Genomic DNA, 21,335 nt, shown 5'->3' with positions numbered 1-21,335 from the left:
ACAGCTAAACCTCATCCTCTTTCTCAGAGTGATGTTATCACGTTCTGGTTTCTGTCTGTTCCTTGCTTTTATTTTGTAGTGGTCATGTGTGTTTACTTCTGACATGTGCTCCTTTGTTTATTTAGCCATGTGCCTCTGTTGTCAACGTTCACGCCCCTCCTATTACTGCCTGATGTGTTTCGCTCCCTACCCCCCTGTGTCTTGTTATGTCCGTTGTCTTGTCCATTTCAACCCTTGGTTTTGTTCAGTTCCTGGTCTGTGAATGTTTGTTACCATACAGTTTTTGCATTATGTATCATTGTTCTTGTTTGAAAACCGGCGTAGTAAATAAAGAGTTCTTGTTTTGATTGAATCCGGACTGTTGTGCATTGAAGTCCTATATTAGCTAAGCATGACAGATGTGCGATATGCTGCTGTGTTGCAACTTCCTTGTGTAGGTGTTGAGGCTGCTCCAGGTGATTATGCAGGCCCAGTGTTCCGTCAACCAGGCCTCCCTGGTGTCCCAGCCAAGAACATGGTGGTTTTCCTTTGCATCAAAAAGCATCCCAGTGTCAAGAAGTGGGAGAGACGAAGTAAGAATGTCTACCCTGAAGACAGCTGAGCTTCTGGATAGAACCAAACTTCACCTCTGTCAGATCTTCAAGGTAAAGATCACAGCAGCCTGAATGGCTATGTATGACATTATAACACAGATATTGCCAGTGTCAGCTTGAGGTTTTGGAGTTTGCCTTAAATTACTGCAAAACTGGGAATAATGATTGGATATTGCCTAACAACTGAGAGGTGAACTAACCTCCCAAATCAGAGACTAAAACAAGCTTTTCCTGTTCCTCTTTTGGCAGACATAATATGTGATTAGTCACGGTGTCAAGCCAGATAATATATTGTGGCAGTAGTCACCATGGTTTCGTTACGGATCACATTAACACTGAAATCGTAACAAATGCTATGTTTTTTGGCATGGTTGGGTTGGTCTTATGACAGACAGTCCTTTTTTGAAGATATTGACTCTGGCATGTGTGATGACATTGATAAATTGCACTGAACGGAAACAAAACACTTACACAGGAATGAGGAAGTAGTTAATTTGTATCCTTACTATACAAGAAACACAAATAGCTTTCAGATATGCCGGCAATGCTTTCTCCTTGGTCTACATGTGCAGTTAACCTTATAACATCATAATGTGATGACGAATTCCACGAAAATTCCACGAAATATTGAGCTGAGCACCAAACGGATAATTTGCACTGTTGTGCTTTTTATTTTGTGGACAACAGGCTTTCATTTTATAGACAAAAGTAATTCTGTCCATTTAATAGATGTCCTAGGCCAACATTTATACTTTTGTGACACAAAATGAAGGAGGCGCTACACTGATATCATTCCGTGCCGTAGGCTTTTCAATATTACTGAAAGTTTGATGTTCACAAAACGGCTATGGCTAAGATGACTGAGGGTTGTTCAGAAGAGAGAGACTTGCAGGGGCTTAACCCCTCCCCTGAGACAATACCCAATAACCCCCCCCCCCCCCAATAACCTGTTGAACGTGATCATGTACCACTAACCTAATCTATGCTGACTATGCTGATATTAGAATTATGCTGCCGGAACGTTCGCAGCTGGCTACTCGATGGACGCGTGGGAGAAGTAGCGAGTCGTGTAGGAGTAGACGAGCAAATTAGCGCCTACTCCCAAGACCAAACAGCCAAAAAAATAATACTCTCTTCTGGTGATCCTGCAGTGTAGTGCTGAGATGACACCAGGTGTGGGAGCCACAGAGGAAGAGGATGAAGAGGAGGAAGAGGAGGAACTTCCTGACTGTGTTGAGGGAGAAAATGGAATAATTCTAACCGACTTGGGTCGGATGCAAGTGAGTCTGCCCTTTTTTCCATAAGGGAGTACGCCATTATTGCAGAACAGCAGATAGTTACCCTACAAGTAAAGCAAACACAGAGGGAAACTGATGATGGTTCTGCTACAGGTAGTGATTAAAAGAACAAACATTGAAATATGAAATGTTCCCTATGCTTCAGCAAATTCATATATTGGCAGTTTATCTGCACTGCACGTACTATGTATTGCAGGCATTTTCACACAGGAAATACAGATGATGAAACTATGTGCCCTGTAATGCAGATTATCAATGAAGTGCGCAGGTTCAGGGTGGAGTATCAAGGAGATCCAGACCTTCAGCCTGTCAGAAGCTATGAGTGCACTCTGTTGGTGGAACTTATGGCCTGGATTGCCTCACATATCAACAAACAGGTGCGACGACAACAACTACACCCTGCATCACAAACAATTCACAGGCCTTTTCCTAAAAGTCCTTGGTTAAAGGTACAACCAGCAATTCTATTCAAATAAACTTTTTGTCAAATTCAGCAAATTGTTTCTCACAGTCCTCTAGCTGTCCATTCAGTGTGTTCTCAAATAAACTGTGGTGTTCCTACACAGCCCTGGCTCTGTAAATGGAACACAAACAAGTTGCTTAGACCAAATTGACCAGAATTGTGAGGCGGTTACCGCATTGCTGACTGTATTTAGGGACATTTGTCCTGAGCTTGACTACTGGCTAGCTGTTTTGTAAATATCTTTTTGTTTCAATCTATATTATCAGTCTTTTTGTTTGTTTTTTTCTCTTTCTTTGTTTTTGCACCTGGTGGAGGGCAAATAAATTGCAAACCACAGAGTTTTTGTCTCCCTGACGCCTTTTTGTGCCTACCATAAAAGACTCTCGACACATTACCCTTTGACACACTCTCATTCCCCTTTAATCTCCCTAGTTTGAGAGCCAGATGGGGACCCTGTGTTCACGTCAAGACTTGGCAGGTAGCGTCTGCCGGCACCTGCTCCTCAGCCCACTCAACGAAAGCGGAAGGGCCCAGAAAAGAAGCCCTGCGCTGGCAAGGCCTCGGCACGAGCAGCGTCGCGGGCCACGAGTCAGCCTGCGCGTGCTGGCCAGCTACCGCACCCTGCTCTGCCTGCTGCTGATGTACCTGCTGGGCTGCATTCTCAGCTGGAGCCCCCTGCTTCTCTGCGGCCTGGTGGTGCTGCTGCTGGCTGTGCTGGATCCCCTGGGCCCCATGCTGATCCGCTGGAGCAAGAAGTGCAAGCATGTGCCACCGTGACTGGGGGTGAAACTGGGTGTCAGTTCCTGCAGTTGAGTGGCATAAAAAGAACAGTTTTAGGGGATGAGGGGAGCAAAAAATGAACCAAGATCATTCTTTTGTTTTAAAAAAGATTTGTTATTGACTGTATTCTTTTAAGATGAGTTAATCTTTAAGCCTCTGGGTTTTGTTGTGCATAAGCACCATTCTGTTTTTAAAGTGTTCTAGTGGAGCTCCAAATACATAGGTGTAAACTAGACGTAGCGTTGCATAATATGACTGTTGCATAAAGTGTGTATTCCATGTGATATACGAAGGAGGATAGAGGGGTCGTTTTTCGTCTTTGAGAATTTAGAGTGCTGGAACAGGCCGTACATTAGACGTAGCATTGCGTAATATGAGTGTCCCAGAACAGTGATACACCCTGTTCTTTTTTTGGTGTGAGTCAATTGTGCAGATTTGATCATGTTTAGAGCATTTTCTGCCTTACAAAAGGCAAACATCACAGCCTTAGGGACCACGCAGGACACTCACAGCCATGCACAAAAAGAATGGCACTCCTTGTACCAGATTGGACCATGGTAATGTGGTATGTGAGTAGGTAAATTACCCTTCCTGAGGTCGCTGTTTCTAGAATGTTGACAGATTTAGATTGCTGTGAGTCGCGTGGGTTGCCTGCCACACACACACACACACACACACACACACACGTGTGCGTGATGCAACCATGCCGGTTGTCAAAGCCTTTCAGGAAGTTTGACTGAAAACCTTCCCAGTAAGTTCAGAGATAAAATGCCATTGTTGCTGAGTTTCACCCATATGGAAAGATGGCACTCCTTGTTATGGACCATGGTAATGTACACAATGTACCCCCTAGAGGCCAACCTGCCATAAAACATTTGTGAATAGTTTTCATGTGGTGTACTTATTAAAATGGCCCTGTGGACAAGCCTACATGTACAGTGGCCAAATCAAACGACCATTAAAGATCGCTGAACATTGCACAGCATTACACTCAATCATGGCTGCCCAGCATCTATCTCCTTTCGCCAAATTCTGGGGTATAGAAAGTCTCATCATCAACAGGTGGTGATATTATCAAAAAACTGCTATGCACATTGACAATACACACTTGAGCCCTCTGGTCTTAATGAAGAATTGAACCTTTCATGTTTATTCATAGACAGACGTGTTTTTTATAGTGTTTTTTTATCCATATGACCTTTTCTAGGTTGTTGGCCCTCATACTAACTATGCCTAATATATTTATTTCTCATCATGATTTTCTATAAATCTACCCAGATTTACCTTTGTAAGGTATGACCTTCATGTATTCATCACTCTAAGGAAGAGACTATTTTGTTCTACTTGTGTACTTATATGTGCTTAACATGTTCAATATGTTGCTATTTCCTTCTGAGGCTGACTTCTTGTGGAATGGTTGTCCCACCCACCTGATTAATGGTAGATCGTTGACATTGGCTAATTGAGTGCAATGCCCCTGTACTCGCCTGTAGGTGACTTCTGATGAGCTTCATATGGAGCCACTGCCTTTATTTATCATTGACACTGAAGAAGATGTACTGACATCAAAACTGTAGTCTACCTTATTTGCCCCTCCAATAAAGGCATTATCTCTCCGTGTGCTGCAGTGACATTTCCTGTTCTGTTCCTGAGGGCCTGACGGGGGAATTCCTCTGCAGCTCATTCACTCTGCCATGTATTACTATTGAAATTGTGCTTGCAGTTTTAGGTGGCCTGTGGCCCATTCTGTTTTTAAAGTGTTCTAGTGGAGCTCCAAATACATAGGTGTAAACTAGACGGAGCGTTGCATTATATGACTGTCGCATAAAGTGTGTATTCCATGTGATATACTAAGGAGGATAGAGGGGTCGTTTTTCGTCTTTGAGAATTTAGAGTGCTGGAACAGGCCGTACATTAGACGTAGCATTGCGTAATATGAGTGTCCCAGAACAGTAATACACCCTGTTCTTCTTTTGGTGTGAGTCAATTGTGCAGATTTGATCATGTTTAGAGCATTTTCTGCCTTACAAAAGGCAAACATCACAGCCTTAGGGGCCACGCAGGACACTCACAGCCATGCACAAAAAGAATGGCACTCCTTGTACCAGATTGGACCATGGTAATGTGGTATGTGAGTAGGTAAATTACCCTTCCTGAGGTCGCTGTTTCTAGAATGTTGACAGATTTAGATTGCTGTGAGTCGCGTGGGTTGCCTGCCACACACACACACACACACACACACACACACACACACACACACACACGTGTGCGTGATGCAACCATGCCGGTTGGCAAAGCCTTTCAGGAAGTTTGACTGAAAACCTTCCCAGTAAGTTCAGAGATAAAATGCCATTGTTGCTGAGTTTCACTAATATGGAAAGGTGGCACTCCTTGTTATGGACCATGGTAATGTACACAATGTACCCCCTAGAGGCCAACCTGCCATAAAACATTTGTGAATAGTTTTCATGTGGTGTACTTATTAAAATGGCCCTGTGGACAAGCCTGCATGTACAGTGGCCAAATCAAACGACCATTAAAGATCGCTGAACATTGCACAGCATTACACTCAATCATGGCTGCCCAGCATCTATCTCCTTTCGCCAAATTCTGGGGTATAGAAAGTCTCATCGTCAACAGGTGGTGATATTATCAAAAAACTGCTATGCACATTGACAATACACACTTGAGCCCTCTGGTCTTAATGAAGAATTGAACCTTTCATGTTTATTCATAGACAGACGTGTTTTTTATAGTGTTTTTTTATCCATATGACCTTTTCTAGGTTGTTGGCCCTCATACTAACTATGCCTAATATATTTATTTCTCATCATGATTTTCTATAAATCTACCCAGATTTACCTTTGTAAGGTATGACCTTCATGTATTCATCACTCTAAGGAAGAGACTATTTTGTTCTACTTGTGTACTTATATGTGCTTAACATGTTCAATATGTTGCTATTTCCTTCTGAGGCTGACTTCTTGTGGAATGGTTGTCCCACCCACCTGATTAATGGTAGATCGTTGACATTGGCTAATTGAGTGCAATGCCCCTGTACTCGCCTGTAGGTGACTTCTGATGAGCTTCATATGGAGCCACTGCCTTTATTTATCATTGACACTGAAGAAGATGTACTGACATCAAAACTGTAGTCTACCTTATTTGCCCCTCCAATAAAGGCATTATCTCTCCGTGTGCTGCAGTGACATTTCCTGTTCTGTTCCTGAGGGCCTGACGGGGGAATTCCTCTGCAGCTCATTCACTCTGCCATGTATTACTATTGAAATTGTGCTTGCAGTTTTAGGTGGCCTGTGTATGAAGTTTCTATTTCAGAGTTGGAGATATTTGAGGGAATCACAAATTTACATTACATTTACATTCAGTCATTTAGCAGACGCTTTTGTCCACAGCGACGTACAAGGGAGAGAACAGTCAAGCTAAGAGCAATAAAAACCTGGTGTAACAATAAATACTACTTTACATAAGAAATAGAAAAACGACATAGAACAGAAAAAAGAAGTGCAGGAATGTAACTGCTGTAAGTGCAAGTTAAGCACTACTCAATGTGCCAGTTAGGAAGGGAGGTGCTCTCTGAAAAGTTCGGTCTTCAAAATCTTAGGCAAAATAAGACAAATAAGGCAGCAAGGAAATGGCTTGGGGTGCCTTGCTGTCTAGGTGCTGTAGCAGCGTTATGTGGTCCTTAATGGGTTTACATAGTGTTGTGCACAAATATTTTCTGACTTTGCATAACGAAATATACGAGGACTTTCGTTTAGACGAAACTGAGAGGAGCTAAGATAAGAACCAAATATGTAAGCGCTATGCTCTCCCATTCCTACAGAGATTCCTGACCTTGCCATGTATGGCCATGTGTGCTTTTAACTCCTACACACTTTCAGTTGAACGGTTTTAACTCCTACACACTTTCTGTTGAAGCAGGCGCTGATACTGTAAGCAATCCGTTGGTGAGAACTTTCAGTGAGAGTGGGTGTACATTTGGTTTCAGCCTCTGTAGGAAGCAGTGTTTTAATTTTTGGAATTTCATTACCTTTGTTAGGTAACCTCCTGAGAAGTTTTACATCATGTGCCCCGCCTGCAGGTAAATAATCTGTGATTATGTTTGTTGATAGTTTCACTCATGGGAAAGTGTCCCAGTTTGTACCCTGATACTTTGAAGAAGAGTTCGACTTTCGCGTTGTGGAATATCCCCATCGAAACCTTGCGGGAGCACTGCAGTTGCTCTCCATCCACTGCGCAAACCTCTATGACATCAGGATATCCCCCATCAAGCATAACGTGTGTCATTAGGCTACAAGGCGAGAATAGTTTTAAAATGTAAGAAATACCTGGATCTGATTTGTGATTCCTGCAACAGCGGCACTGAAAACCTTTTATTCTAGAGTGCTGTCTGATATTACTCACTTCCTGTGCTGAGCTGGCAATTTAAGTTTGTCTAGTGAAGTTGTACCACACCTTAAACATATTTTCTCATTCACCACTTCTGAGGTGCAGTCAGGGCTTGATTTGGCTGCGTTCCACCTTGGCTGACTTGACATAACATAACTGTTACTAATGGGAGATCTTGTTGAATTGTGTTCCTTGTTTACGGTGGATACAATTGAAATCATTAAAATGAAACTGATGAAAAGTAATGATATTTTACGTATATATATATATATACTCGGGGGAAAAAAGTTTGGAAATTTGTGTTAGGTCGATCATTTCTCTATTGTTACAATGCTAATTGGCATTGTATTTTATATTGTTGGAAAGCCTGTTTATTCACCTTTACAATGATGTCCAACTTCATGCATTTGTGGGATGAGCAGCACAGCTGATTATGTGGGTATTGGCCAAGAAAAATGTGTCAAAATGATCTGCCAATGATAAACAGTGTATTCTCCTGTTGGTATTCATTCTTATTTTGAGTTGTTTGGTGGATTGGAAGATTGAACTCTGGATCAGTAACAGGTACACATAACCCACATAACCACTGTGCTGCTCATCCCAAATGCATGATCCTTACAGGTTGGGCATCACTGTAAAGGTATATAAACAGGCATTATGCAGGGAGATGTATTCAAGTTTTTAGAAAAGTGCTTCAAATACCATTACAAATGGCAATTCATTAAAAGCAATTACATTTATATTGTCAGCATGCCTGCACAATAAATACCTAAAGAGGCACATGATGCTGTCCTCAAAATACTTACTTTATTGTTTATGACCTCCAATATTACCGAGCACCAAGTGGAACAGTAAAGGCATGACACACGAGGAGTTAAATAGATGGTTCATGAATGAACAGTTTATTATTACTACAATAAACAGTAAGGTTACATGTTACAAGTATCAGCCAAACTGAATTTTAGGTGTAAACCAAATGGCAAAGTACAATTGTAAATTATAACAACAGTGAATGAACAGTTTGGATGCCAATTAACCCAAATACACTTGAATGACCAAATAAACTTGGTAAACCATGAATGCATAAAATGTAGAGAAATTAAACCCAACCAGAATGAGTGAATAACATAAAGAGATGGGATGGGGAGAGATAAAGGAGAAATGAAGAGAGAGAGAGAGAGAGAGAGAGAGAGAGAAAGAGCAAGTTATATAGTAAGAGGAGGAGCAAGAGAGAAAGAGTTAGAGAGAGAAAGAGAGAGAGTCAGAGAAAGAGTTAGAGAGAGAGAGAGTCAGAGAAAGAGATAGATAGAGAGAGTCAGATAAAGAGTTTGAGAGAGAGAGTCAGAGAGAAAGAGTTAGAGTGAATTAGAGCCCAAATATCTTAAAATGGTTAGTTAAGTACCCTTATCTCCATTTACATACATTTCCACCATCAATCCAATGGTATTGTCCTGTGTCTTAAGACTATGCCATTTGGCTCTAGTAACCCTTATAGTGCAGAGGTGTCCTGGAAGCTTATTAATATGCAGAACTAAAGTAAAAACTCTATTCAAATAATACAACTATGACAGGTACTTCAGAATTTACTGAAACCACAATCAGACTGCTGCTCACACCACAAGGATAAATGAAAGACCAAACATGTATATACTACATTCATATACATTTGCACCTAACTTAGATGTCAAACACATCCTTAGGTTCTCTCTATGACAATGGGTGAGGTTGTAGCAGGTGTTATGAATGCAGGGTGTGGTAATTAGAAAAACCGTGGCCAGGCCATGCTAATAGATCCGCTGGCACTCAATGCATGAGGGTTGCTGTGAATACACACAATGGAGGTCTTTTGGTGTGAGGGGATCACAGAGAGGTCCTCTGAAAAGATGCCCTTTGGCCTTCTGGAGTCAATTTTGCAGATTTGATCATGTTTAGAGCATTTTCTGCCTTACAAAAGGCAAACCTCACAACCTTAGGGGCCAGGCAGGACACTCACAGCCAGGCACAACAAATGACACTCCTTGTACCAGATATGGACCATGGTAATAGCAGTAGACAATAACCGTGGTATGTGAATAGTAAATTACCCTTCCTGAGATCACTGTTTGTAGATTGTTGACAGATCTAGATTGCTGTGAGTCATGTGGGTTGCCTGCCACACACACACACACACACACAGACACATGTGTGCATGCTGCAACCATGCTGGTTCGCAGAGACTTTCAGGAACTTACTTTCCCAGTAAGTTCAGATAGAAAATGCCATTGTTGCTGGGTTTCACCAACATAGAAAGATTACCCAATTCAGGTGCACCACTGCATACAATCAGGCATCTCCAGAACAGCATCTTCCCTTGGTACATCTGGTCTCTACACAATACATTAATAACTATACAAATAATGTACATTTCGACCTATACTCAAAATAAAACCCTCCAAACAAAGGGGCACCTAATTGACGTTGCTGTCAAGGTACACTCCCCAGAATGTTTTTGTCCAAGGTTTTCCTCCCATATCCAGCAGTTTGAAAGTCTTAGGGCTGAGCTTCACCTGCAGCTTTTCCCCCTTGTCCAAATACACCCTGGCATTGCTGTGCATAGTTTTCCACCAGGGTTCCTCTTTGCAGGACACTGTCTCCAAAGCAGCGATGATGGGCTGTGGATGGAAGCTGTATTTCTTACTCAGTGTCCTTATTTCATGGCTCAGGAACTTGCTGCTGCCCATCTGCTGCTGCTTGCTGCTGCAATCCATGTTCTCTATGGAACGGTAGGACACCTGCAGGTAGATGACATAGAATCCGTTCTCTGGTATGAGCAGGCTTCCTTCGCTGGAGTTGTAATCCATGCGGAGCTTTCCTCTCTTCTGTGTCCAGCCGAGAATTCCTTCTTCATTCAGTGAACCGGAAACTAATGGATAGGGAATAGAGTGAGATGGAGGCCAGAGGACAGAGAAAAAAGCAGGCAAAAGGAGGTGACACTTTACCTGAACCCTCATAACATTTACATAACTATGTCCATAATCTTGCTGTCATAGGCTGTCATAAACTGTAATTGCCATGATGCTATGACAGCTTAATCAGATGTGACGTCAAGGTCTTATGGCATAAAAAAATCCAGAGAGCTGTGATGATAAACCAGATCATGATAACATGACATTAAAATCACTGGACATCACCGGTCAGGATGTTTATGATATCTGCCATAACATGTTTGTGGCATGGATTTGTCAGTCTTGTGAAGCAGTGCAGTGTTTTCTATCACTAGAAGCCCAAACAGTGGCTAAGTCTGTGTATTCAGCTATCTGGGACCGATGCAGATCTGCTCCACTGGGAGCTATCTCTCTTTTGATAAGTATTACTACTATAATAATAATAATAATAATAATAATAATAATAACAATAATCATTCAATACCAGAACAAAGACACTGGAAAGGGCCCAAACCACAAACAACACAATGTCTCCCATTGACGTTCTCTCTTACAAAAAAAAATAATCTCACTGGCATGGTCTGTAACATTACACTATTTGCAGTATGATAGTTCCTTATCCATTTACACAAAAGAAAACCAACTATTTACCTTGAAGGTCCGCATAAGGTTTAGAGTTAGTTTTAGTGGTTTCTGCTGGCCCCATGTCCCTTTGCGCCATCGGGACGAACTGGTCTTCAATAGAAGGAGAGAGGGTTAAAATCTATATACACATACTATCCATACAACATAAGCTATCTATATACTATACTACTATACTATCATCAACCCCCAAAGGCAAAAAAACGTATTTAATTAAAAAGTAGGGCATCAGTGCACAAGACACAAGCCAAATCCCTTCCGAAACACAAATATTTAAATCCAATTGATAGCTTTTGAGAATCATCTTCTGGTCTGACATCACACTAACTTTGATGTTTGGGGCAGATATTTTCAACAAATATAACATTGTGCACATATCAGTCTGCATCTGTGGCACTGGTTGTGGGCTTTTACATGGATTACATCTCTGCCTTTAGACAGTGTTTACCATACTCTTGCTCTGCCATTGCTCCCAACTTAGCCCAAAGAAACAAAGTCTATAAATGTAAGTCTAACTTAAATCAATGATGACGACGACAACAACAATATGACTATTACTATTAATAATAATATTAATAATAATAACACAAAAATAACAACAACAATAATAATAATATTAATAATAATTACCTGATAATTCCTCTGCAGGCGATGCCTTTGGAAAAGACATAAGACAATGATTAAACGTTCAATATCTAGATTGAAAGCAATACATAATGGTGATTCTATCATTACCAACATCACCGGGAACATGCAGAAGATATTGGCTAGCTAAGCATAACCCAATTCTGCTGACACGAACATGATGTCTAATGATAGCCTTATTCTTGCACCACTGCTCATGTGGAACCACTCTATCTTCTACCTATAAAACACTAGTTACTAGTTAATTGCAGAATCGAAACTTATTTTTTTACCCCTTACCTTTGCCTGTGTACCAAGGACATAAACGACTACCACTGAGCATGTTAATGCATTTAACATAACAACTGCTGTTAAAGAGAGACATATTTTCCGATTCATTTCACTGCGGGTCGGCACCGATCTGTGATCCATTCTGTCACTCCAGTTGTTTTCTCCTGAAAGCATTTGGACCTCCATATCCATCTGCGCCCTCTATTTGGAAATCAGTTCCAGCCTCCCGGCTTTTATTCATTACACATGGTCGTGTACGCCCCAAAATGAACAGTTGAAATACACTACTGCATGGGTGGATTCGGATACGTAAACGCACCTGTGTCTGCGGAAGTATAGCCTACTTGAAGCCAGGCACATACCAGCTCGACATCAAAGAACAAGCGGTGACGAAATGGCGATAGTTTCGTCACCTGGCAAAATGTCAATTTGGACATTGCAAAGACAGCAGGCAAGTAGTCAGGAAACTAGCACGTAGGCTACGCTCTGAGCCTGTGTGAGATTAAACAACCCCTAAACACATCGTAAACATCGTAAAGGAGGGTTTACATTTTTAGGAGACGTTAAGACTTAATCCCTTAAAACTTTATTAGTACTTTGGGACAGTGCAATGCATAGGCGTTCGAGGTGTGGTACTTCCGTTGTAGTAAGAGTGGCAGTTGAAGTCATAAACATAAATCTATTGTTGAAGTAACCAAGTAGCATATGATTGAGAGAGAGTGTGTGGGCGTGTCTGTGCGCGCCTGCATGCGTGTGTGTGTGTGAGAGAGAGAGAAAGGGAGAGAGAGAGAGAGTTTGACAAGCCCCCACATGGGCGTAGGTAGCCAAAAGGTTAATCTATAAACCTACAGGTATCTACATCAAATAGCAAACAGGAAATGAAAAACAAATAACAGGTGTAGTAAGGCAGTGGTCCCCAACCACCGGGCCGCGTTCCGTTGTATTAATTATTAGAGTCTGTTTTATTTTGAAAAACGACCAGATTTTCCCCGACGTAACATTCGCCTGTGCCTTTTGACACGTCAAGACACTTGTCTCGGTCACTTGATACTTTACTAAAAAAAAACAAGCCTGCAAACTAGCAAAAATGAGTAAGAAACAAACGTCCTTTGAGGCATGCAACTGAAAGAGACGTGTGCACAATCCACAGACTCCACAGCAACGCGAAATCAACTTCAGACTGATCAAAATCATGTCAAAGCGGAATACAAGCACCGGTGGATTAAACGCAGACCTAACTTCACCAGTAGTTGCAGAATGTGTCCACTCTATTCCAATATGCCTATATCCACGCGATTGAGTTTAATGCTTATTTATTTATTCACTTACATTTGCAGTGTTCGTGTAGTGCTTTTAGAACATCACGATGCCTCTTAGAATCATAAATTTAAATGTGAAACGTAATTGTTAATGATTAAATATTCTTATATATTTTTTTTATAATTATTTAAATCCGAGGATGTCTGTAGAATTGACGTGAACCCAATCACCAACGGTTTCTCACAAATGAAGCCCTTAAGAACAATCTGGCTGATTCACCACTGCTATTTAGCATTCTTAAATTCTAGTCCAAGTTAAATTGGTCCGACGTTTTTTTTTTTCTCCGTCTGTGACATCGCCCCCCCGGGAGAGTGTCCGCGCCCCCCACTTTGAGAACTACTTCTTATAGGATAAAGTACAAGTCAGTACAATGGTGAGTTGTATTTTTCATGCACTTAACATTCGTTTTTATGCCGGTAGCGTTATTTTATTTTTGCTGTAGGCTATTTATCTGCCGGTCCGTGAAAATAATGCCTACATTAAACCGGTCCGTGGTGCAAAAAAAGGTTGGGGACCCCTGTAGTAAGGCGTTTGACTAGATAATCGAGTTGGTCGTTGAGTTATACACAGAATAATGAGCAGGAAAAACAAAAAGCTTTTAGTATGGCCCATATCCACCTAGCGGTCAGATGACATGTAGAAATCCACAGCATTTAATGACGGCTTCTTTAGCCGTTCTTTGGAAAACAAGTCAAGTATATTATTAGGGTTCCTCCGTCAGGAGGAAACCTATTGTTATTGTAGGTTTTCTTATTATTATTCTTGTACCATTGGAGTCAATGGCAGCCCCTAGAACCGTATGGTAACTTTTTCTGAAATTTGGCACACTCATTAAGGACAGTCCCTTCTTTACTCACACCAAGTTTCATGTCTCCCACTAGACCACTCTAGCGCCACCAACGGGTCAAAGTTGGACTTTTGTTAACACACACAACTTTTGAACCGTTTGACCGATTTTCAAAAATGAGGTACCATTGGATTCCTTGGATCAAGAAGAATTAAACAGACCCTACGGCGTCAATTTCCGGTTATATAGATTTTCCGCTATTTCCGGTTTTATCAAAAACCTTTGAAAGGCCTCAACTCCTACAATGTTTGTCAAATCTTCTTCAAAATCACCAGAGATGATCATCAGACCAAGCCTCGCAAAATGTATCCAACAGAATGTTGATCCTCACAACTGTTTGTCCGGTACAGCCACTCAAATTCAGCAGAAAAGCCGCCAAACAGGAAGTGAAGTCATATCTCAGCAAATCTTTCAGATATCAACACCAAACTTGGTAAGCACGTGGAAGACACTACAACATGTTCCCATGTGCAAAGGCAACTTCATATCTTCAAAAATGATTGATATAAAGCAAATTGCATTAATCGCTAACACTAAAAGAATGCTTTACACATTTTTCATTCAAAAAGTGATACTCTGATTCAATTACAAGTTCATATGAAGACACTTGAGAATGTTTAGTACACAAATCTGAAAAAAAGTTGACTGTAAGATGAAAAGTAGATTTTTGGTGAATATTTGAAACATGCATGCTTGGCTAATTGCTAGCACGATTTCCAATGTAATCTCTCCCTCTCTCCTCCTTCGCTCCCGTGCCAATTCTCACAGACACAAACTTTCCCCTGACACACCAAAAGCTTGGCAATACGCACACACACCATTTCATGACATTGTGGCCTGACCAAGGCCCCGCTCTCTCCTTAGCTTGAAGCCAAGGCCCTTGTGGATCTTGACAGTATTGCATTTCAAATTGAATATCCCATTGGTAAGTCTGCAGCATGGATTTTTCTATACAGTGACAAATTGTGCAGAATATACATTTTTCCCTGGTTCGCAATCTTTGGAGGAACCCGCCATTGCTGCCTGCAGCTATATTTATTATTATTATTATTATTATTATTGAACAATCATGAGCATACAGCAGATAGTACGCTTTCTGATGAATACAACAGTTGTGGAAATTAGTAGGCAGTCCTCATTTATTGTGTGCAATAGGCTACATAACTTCTCTAATCAAGGCAAAAATATGATCATCTGTCCATTTATTAAATTCAGAGACTAAAGTGATAAGAGACTAAAGTGTTACCACATTTTCCATGCCTTAAGTGTAAAGAATGTCAATGATACTTAGTAAAACACCTTCCTGTCGTGCCTGTGAAGGGGACCCTGACCATGGAGGATGGCGTGCAGGCTTTACTCGCCCCTTCCTCGCCACGGCGACACGGTGCCCCCTACCACCCAAACAGGAAGCAGAGGCTAAGGTGATCGGCAAGCTGTTCGCAGGGGTTGCTCAAACCGCTACCAACACGTACAACATCACTGCTACTGGCTTCTCAGAGCTGGCTGTTCCTCCGCGAGCTCGTCGGAGATGGTGGAGGTGAGTTGGCCAGGCTGGTTCACTTTGGTAGCGTGCCCGCTCCTCTCCTGTCTGATTCTCAGTCAGGTGGGGGAGCAGCTCGCCCGCCGCCAATCAACATGCTGGCATCCATGAAGAGCTTTTAACATGGAAGCTGTGCGGTCACAAATCCATGACACACCCACCGCCACGGTGCTTCCAATCAATTCAAAAAGACTGCAGGCTCTTATTGGCCCGAACAGGCTGCTAACTGGGCATGCAAGTACTGGAGAGCAAAATGAAGAAGGGATTTTATTCCCCTTCTTTTGTCATTCCAAAGAATGGGGGTGTGGGAATGCGCCCTATCCTGTATCTGAGAGCTCTCAATCGAATCATAGTACCCAGTACGGCACAGACACCAGCTGGTAACTATTATGCCCTGCGTAAGGAGCAGGCTTGCTGGAACTGCCCGTTGCGCCTGAGGGAGGGTTTTCCAGTGGGCACGGTGACCCCATCACGTTCAATCTCTGTCGGGCTGGGGAGGCATGTTCAGATCGTACAGCATCAAAGGTCGGTGGAGCAGCAACGACCACCGCCACATGAACTTGTTGGAGATGGAGGCGGTGCTACGGGTGCTGAAACACCACCAGAGGGTGGTGGCGTGTATCAACCTTTCAGGGCAGCGGGCAGTCACGAACGCTTCTGTTACAACCCCCGGCGCCCCCTGCAGGCAAAAGTGGGGATGTCGAGCGTCGTTGATTGACTGATTACCCACACCTGGGGAGGTACAAAGGATCAGTGGACACCTGTCGGTCTCTCGAGCTGTTTCTCAGTATACAGCCGTCAAACCCCTTATTGTGTGTGATATTTGTATGGGCTAAATAAACACGCGTCATTTTGTAAGAAAACCGTTTGTTGTATGCCTCCATAGTTTATGTTTGCGGTCACGAGCCGGCCGTGACAGCTTCACTGCCTGGCAGCACGGGTGTTATTGTGGGCTCACTGATACCTGTTTTTGCTGAGGGCTGTGCACATTCCAGGTCACCTGAATTTTGAGGTGAACTGACACAGGACGACTTCCATCTCCACCCAGACATCAGTCAAGTGTGGCTGAAGCTCAGCTCAATGTATGTGTGTTAAGTCTGCTGACGGTTCTAACTATGTGTATGTGCTTAAAAGTGTACCTTCTGTGTGTATGTGGAAGCAAGGACTGATACGAAGAACTAGTAGTCCTTCTTTTCTGCCTTGCTGATGCATTACGTTACAAAAAGATTACCTCGGACGTCAGACCTCGACTTCCTGACGGGGAGGCAGGGCCGGCGATTGCTATAGGCGAACTAGGCGACTGCCTAGGGCGACAAATGGGTTGGGGGCGCCCTCTAGTGTCGCCCTTGGACCTACTTCCCATTAATCATAGTTAGCAAGCAAATTAAAACATGTTTACTTGTCAACCTGATTTTTAGATTGAATTGATGGTTATTGTCGATAATTTCCTAATGGGGGGGGGGGGGGGGGGGGGCGGTTGCGTTAAGTTACATTACATTACGTTAGTTACGTGAGGGCTCCTGCACACTGCCAGGGTGGGGTGAGCGTTTTAGCTACGTGATTCGCAAAAATGAAGCGGTCTTAACCATCTGGAGCAGGTGTTTTCAACTGGTTTTGTCCCAGGGACCACCATTCTGACCAGAAAGTAATCCGCGGGCCACTGATGTGCCAGTGATTCCCAAAACATTTTACAGTCCCGTACCCTTCTTTTTCATGTTTGTAACCACCGCCGCCGCCACGCCCCCTCCCCCCGCACACATATTCTGCCTATAATACTTGTCAGTGTAATTTCTTCGCTGAATATGGGTCTACATCAGTATTTGGGGCAATGCGACTTGGCTATTCAGACATAAATATGTCGACGGGCCGAGGTATATTTATAAAAATAAAAAAAGTCAATGGTGAACTGATCAACATAGGCTCATGTCGCGGACCCCCTGCAATGCCGTCGCGGACCACCAGGGGGCCACGGACCCCTGGTTGAAAACCCCTGATCTGGAGCACAGGGACGAAAACGAAGAATGGAAGAAGAGGAAAAGAAAGCCAAGTATAGAGGTAAGTCTTCTCATCTCAGCCATTAAGGTGTCAACCGAAATAAATGTAGTATTGTGCATCACCTAATATTGGACGTTTCATTGCTGTCACTTAGGCTAGCTATAGCTAGCTAGCGACTCTTACTTTGCTAATTTGCTACGTAGGCTATTACTAGCAAACGTAACTTCACTCATAACCTAGATGGATGTAAATGTCAAAAGACCAGTATCTGGATAACATATGCTAGTTATGAAAAGTACAGTTGCTGTCTACATTCATTATAAATGGCATAAGTTCTGTTTAGTGAATTCACAACTAGCAGGTGCATACACACCGTAACCATTTTGGGGAATAAACTAAAATACCAGGAATATACTAAAATATACAGTATATGTGTTTTTTATTTTTGTTTTAAACTGGCCAGATGCACTCAGGCAATTTTTGCAGAGGCCGGCACCTGCTGGAGAAAGGACGCCTGATTCGCCTCCCTCTGAACTTTGTAAGTAGCCTACACAACTAGTACTATTGTTGCTGTTTTTGTTATTGTAATTATTATTAGCAATTATTACTTTCATAAACATTAATACTACTAATTGTAATCAGTAGCCTAGTATTATTTAGCCTTGTAGCAGTGGTGGCAGTAATTGTAATTTATCTACTACAAGCTACATGGTCAGATAAAATGTGTTAATGCAACTATACGGTAGGATGATAGAAATGACCAAATGCAATTGTGAAACGAACAGCATGGATGAACTCTGTGTTTAAATACAGCTGCAGGAGAAGGGTCATCCAGTAGTACTCAAGGGGCCAGGAACACACAGCCTGCATCAGGTGAGTCTATTTAATAGTATTTATTCAAGCCACATCCATACTTTAAAGTACAATAGAAACAAGTTAGCATGTATTAAATACAATAGCTTGTTTTCTTAAAGAAGTTCAACCACATTCATGATCATTTCACCTATTATATTAAACACTGCTTGTCTGGCTATACAATATGCTTGAATACAGGTGAAGGGACATCCAGGACCACATCAAGCACTCAGGGCACCAGTGAAACTACACTGCCGCCTGCAGACACCTCACCCTCCGCAGTTCGACCGAACCCAGGTTAAGAACCACTGGTATAGATGGTCATAATTTGCTTAAATGTCCTTACAGGTGCTTAAGAGTGTTTTGCACAGTGTATGGTTTTGCACAGTTTATGGAGTTGATTTAATCCTAACTTTGAGTGTGTAATAAATTATTTAAAATAATAAAAAAGAAAATGTTCTGAAACTATTCTGGTGTTTGTTGTCCATGCACCATTTATTGTTGAACTGCAATGTAGAATAGTAAAATTATAAGTGGGTGAAAAAACTGCTATGCAAAGTAAAGCAGTTAAGTTAATATATGTCTCTTCAGTGATGTTAAGTATTGTGTGTGTGTGTGTGGGGGGGGGGGGGGGGTTTGGGGGGGCACAAAACTCAATCTCGCCTAGTGCAACCAAAGGGCTAGAGCCGGCCCTGCGGGGAGGCCACAGATGGTGAGAATCGGTGACCGCACCTCATCTACAGTAATCACCAACACAGACCTGACTGGGTGCATCACAGTGTGGTATGGGAGCTGCACAGCCAAGGACCGCAAGGCCCTACGTAGTGTGTTCAGGACTGCGGAGTTCATCATCGGTAGGGAGCTCCCAGCCCTGCAGGACACATACCGCACATGATGCCTCAGGAAAACTGGCAGGATCCTAAAGGACTGCTATCATCCAGCCTCCAGACTTTTCACCCCGCTGCCTTCTGGAAAGTGGTACCGTAGTATCCGGTCTCGCACACACAGACTGGAGAACAGTTTCTTCCCGAGAGCCATCAGGCTGCTAAATGGACATTGACACACTATCGACAGTTTTGCACTCGTCACTTACATACACTGTCACTTTCAAATCACTGCTTGTACTTACACATACTGTCTCTTACACGACAAATACATATTTATCAGAATTATTGCACTACCTGCTACTCCCATTTGTCTGTAGTTTAGTTTAGTTTATTATATGTTACTATATGTGTATTATATGTTATATGTATATGGGCCATTCTACCGAATTGGTGCAAAGTCGGGTTGGAAATATTTTGAAAATGTTCATGTTTTATTCCCAAAACTTTGTCCGTATATATATTGCACCATATCTAAAGTACACATATCTAGTAAATGAACCGTCAATTTTCATATCGTAAAATATCGCAGAATGTGTTGGAATGTTTTTCCTCTCCCAAAAATTGTCACTACCGAAACATAGTAATAAATTATAGTAAAAACGTATTATTATTAACCTGTTCAGATTATGTTTCCCTCCCTTCTCTGAAGAGTATTTTTACAAATATTTCTTGAAGGTTTTCACAATGAAATCAATAAAAATGAAATTGAAAGTGCAATATTTCTTTGTAAAATGCAAAATACTGATCATATTGATTCCAGAGTTGATGATTGATACAATTGAACATACATTAAACCAATCAGTATCATAAAATTTTAGTTGATAACTTAATATACTTTATTTTTTACAAAACATCCAGTGTTTCAGTAGTGACTGCACTGTTTCGGTAGTGACAGCACTGTTTCGGTAGTGACCACAGTATTTTGTTTGCAAGGTTGTATCATATTTCCTCAACGTTATTGCTTAATCTTAACTCATACCATGCTTTAGGTTGGGAATATTAAAAACACAAATGTTTTGTGCTTTTGCTGTCTTTTCCTCCATGATTTTCTGACCTTCTTTTGCTCCCTGTTGGATAAATCACTGATACATTTCAACTTTCCTTCTTCCTTTCATTTCTTATTTATTTCTCTTTCCTTCCTTAAATATTCTTGGTGTTTCACTGGGTCATCCCTCACTCTTTGTCGGTATTCTCTCAGCCTCTCTGCTCCACTTTTTCCTTTTGGCATTTTGGTATCTTATGATTATTTCTCTCCTGAACAATTTCAGATAGAAATCAGCATTATCTACATCTTTACCATTTAGTCCACATAACACATTTATTTCAAAATGATGGGATTGAACTACTTACCATTCCATTTTGTCACTACCGAAACGATCATGTCACTACCGAAACTTTACCATATGTTTTGGTAGTAACTGTTTAGGTAGTGACTGTTTCGCTAGTGACAATTCTAGCTAAATTTGAGCATAAATAAATAATTCTAGCAAACAAATCTTTGAAGAGGTGTACACACAAACAAACATAATACTTTGCATAAAACCCCAAAAAGTTTACTTAATTGAAGAAAAAAAGGTGTTCGGTAGTGACAATTCTTAAGGTTACACACTGATTTTCAGACTTTGGAACACATTTATATCAAAAGTATGGGATCTAGCTACTTACCATTCAGCCATGAGGGACAGGGATGCAGTATCACTGCCTGGTTATAAATGCAGGGGTGTGGCTAAAAAACAGGCTCAGCCAATGGACATGATTTTTTGAGTATAGTTTATTTAAAAAAAAATTAAACCCACAATAAATCTAAATCTTCCAAGTTCGGTTTAAACTTAATCATAAAGATCTTTGAAATTAGATAATTGAAAA

The 21,335-nt window shown here is 41.7% G+C and overlaps 2 protein-coding genes across 5 annotated transcripts; one reads left to right on the top strand and one right to left on the bottom strand.

The window, feature by feature from the left end:
* The first annotated feature begins 436 nt into the window (after positions 1–436).
* On the top strand, positions 437–5,451 carry LOC105894689 (sphingomyelin phosphodiesterase 4-like). Its single transcript, XM_031569992.2, has 4 exons — positions 437–644; positions 1,745–1,873; positions 2,140–2,268; positions 2,787–5,451. Exons 1-4 carry the CDS (start codon positions 462–464, stop codon positions 3,129–3,131), a joined length of 786 nt encoding a protein of 261 aa, XP_031425852.1. The 5' UTR covers positions 437–461; the 3' UTR covers positions 3,132–5,451.
* Positions 5,452–8,786: 3,335 nt separating this feature from the next.
* On the bottom strand, positions 8,787–19,681 carry LOC116221118 (lymphotoxin-alpha-like). Of its 4 annotated transcripts, none has more exons than XM_031570813.2 (4): positions 19,343–19,681; positions 11,741–11,765; positions 11,120–11,198; positions 8,787–10,446 (listed from the first exon to the last, which is right to left on the bottom strand). In XM_031570813.2, the coding sequence occupies exons 1-4, from the start codon at positions 19,432–19,434 to the stop codon at positions 9,992–9,994; spliced, it is 651 nt and encodes a 216-aa protein (XP_031426673.1). In that variant the 5' UTR covers positions 19,435–19,681; the 3' UTR covers positions 8,787–9,991. The 4 variants fall into 4 exon arrangements, with proteins under 4 accessions (XP_031426673.1, XP_031426672.1, XP_031426674.1 ...); XM_031570812.2 differs by lacking the exon at positions 19,343–19,681 and adding an exon at positions 12,035–13,380 and having other exon boundaries at positions 8,788–10,446; positions 11,120–11,203; XM_031570814.2 differs by lacking the exon at positions 19,343–19,681 and adding an exon at positions 12,035–13,380 and having other exon boundaries at positions 8,788–10,446.
* Between the last annotated feature and the right edge of the window lie 1,654 nt (positions 19,682–21,335).

Source organism: Clupea harengus, chromosome 7 (genome assembly GCF_900700415.2).
Source record: "Clupea harengus chromosome 7, Ch_v2.0.2, whole genome shotgun sequence".
Taxonomy (NCBI): domain Eukaryota; kingdom Metazoa; phylum Chordata; class Actinopteri; order Clupeiformes; family Clupeidae; genus Clupea; species Clupea harengus.
The sequence above is the reverse complement of the archived record's forward strand: the minus strand, read 5'-3'. Positions and strand labels throughout refer to the sequence as shown.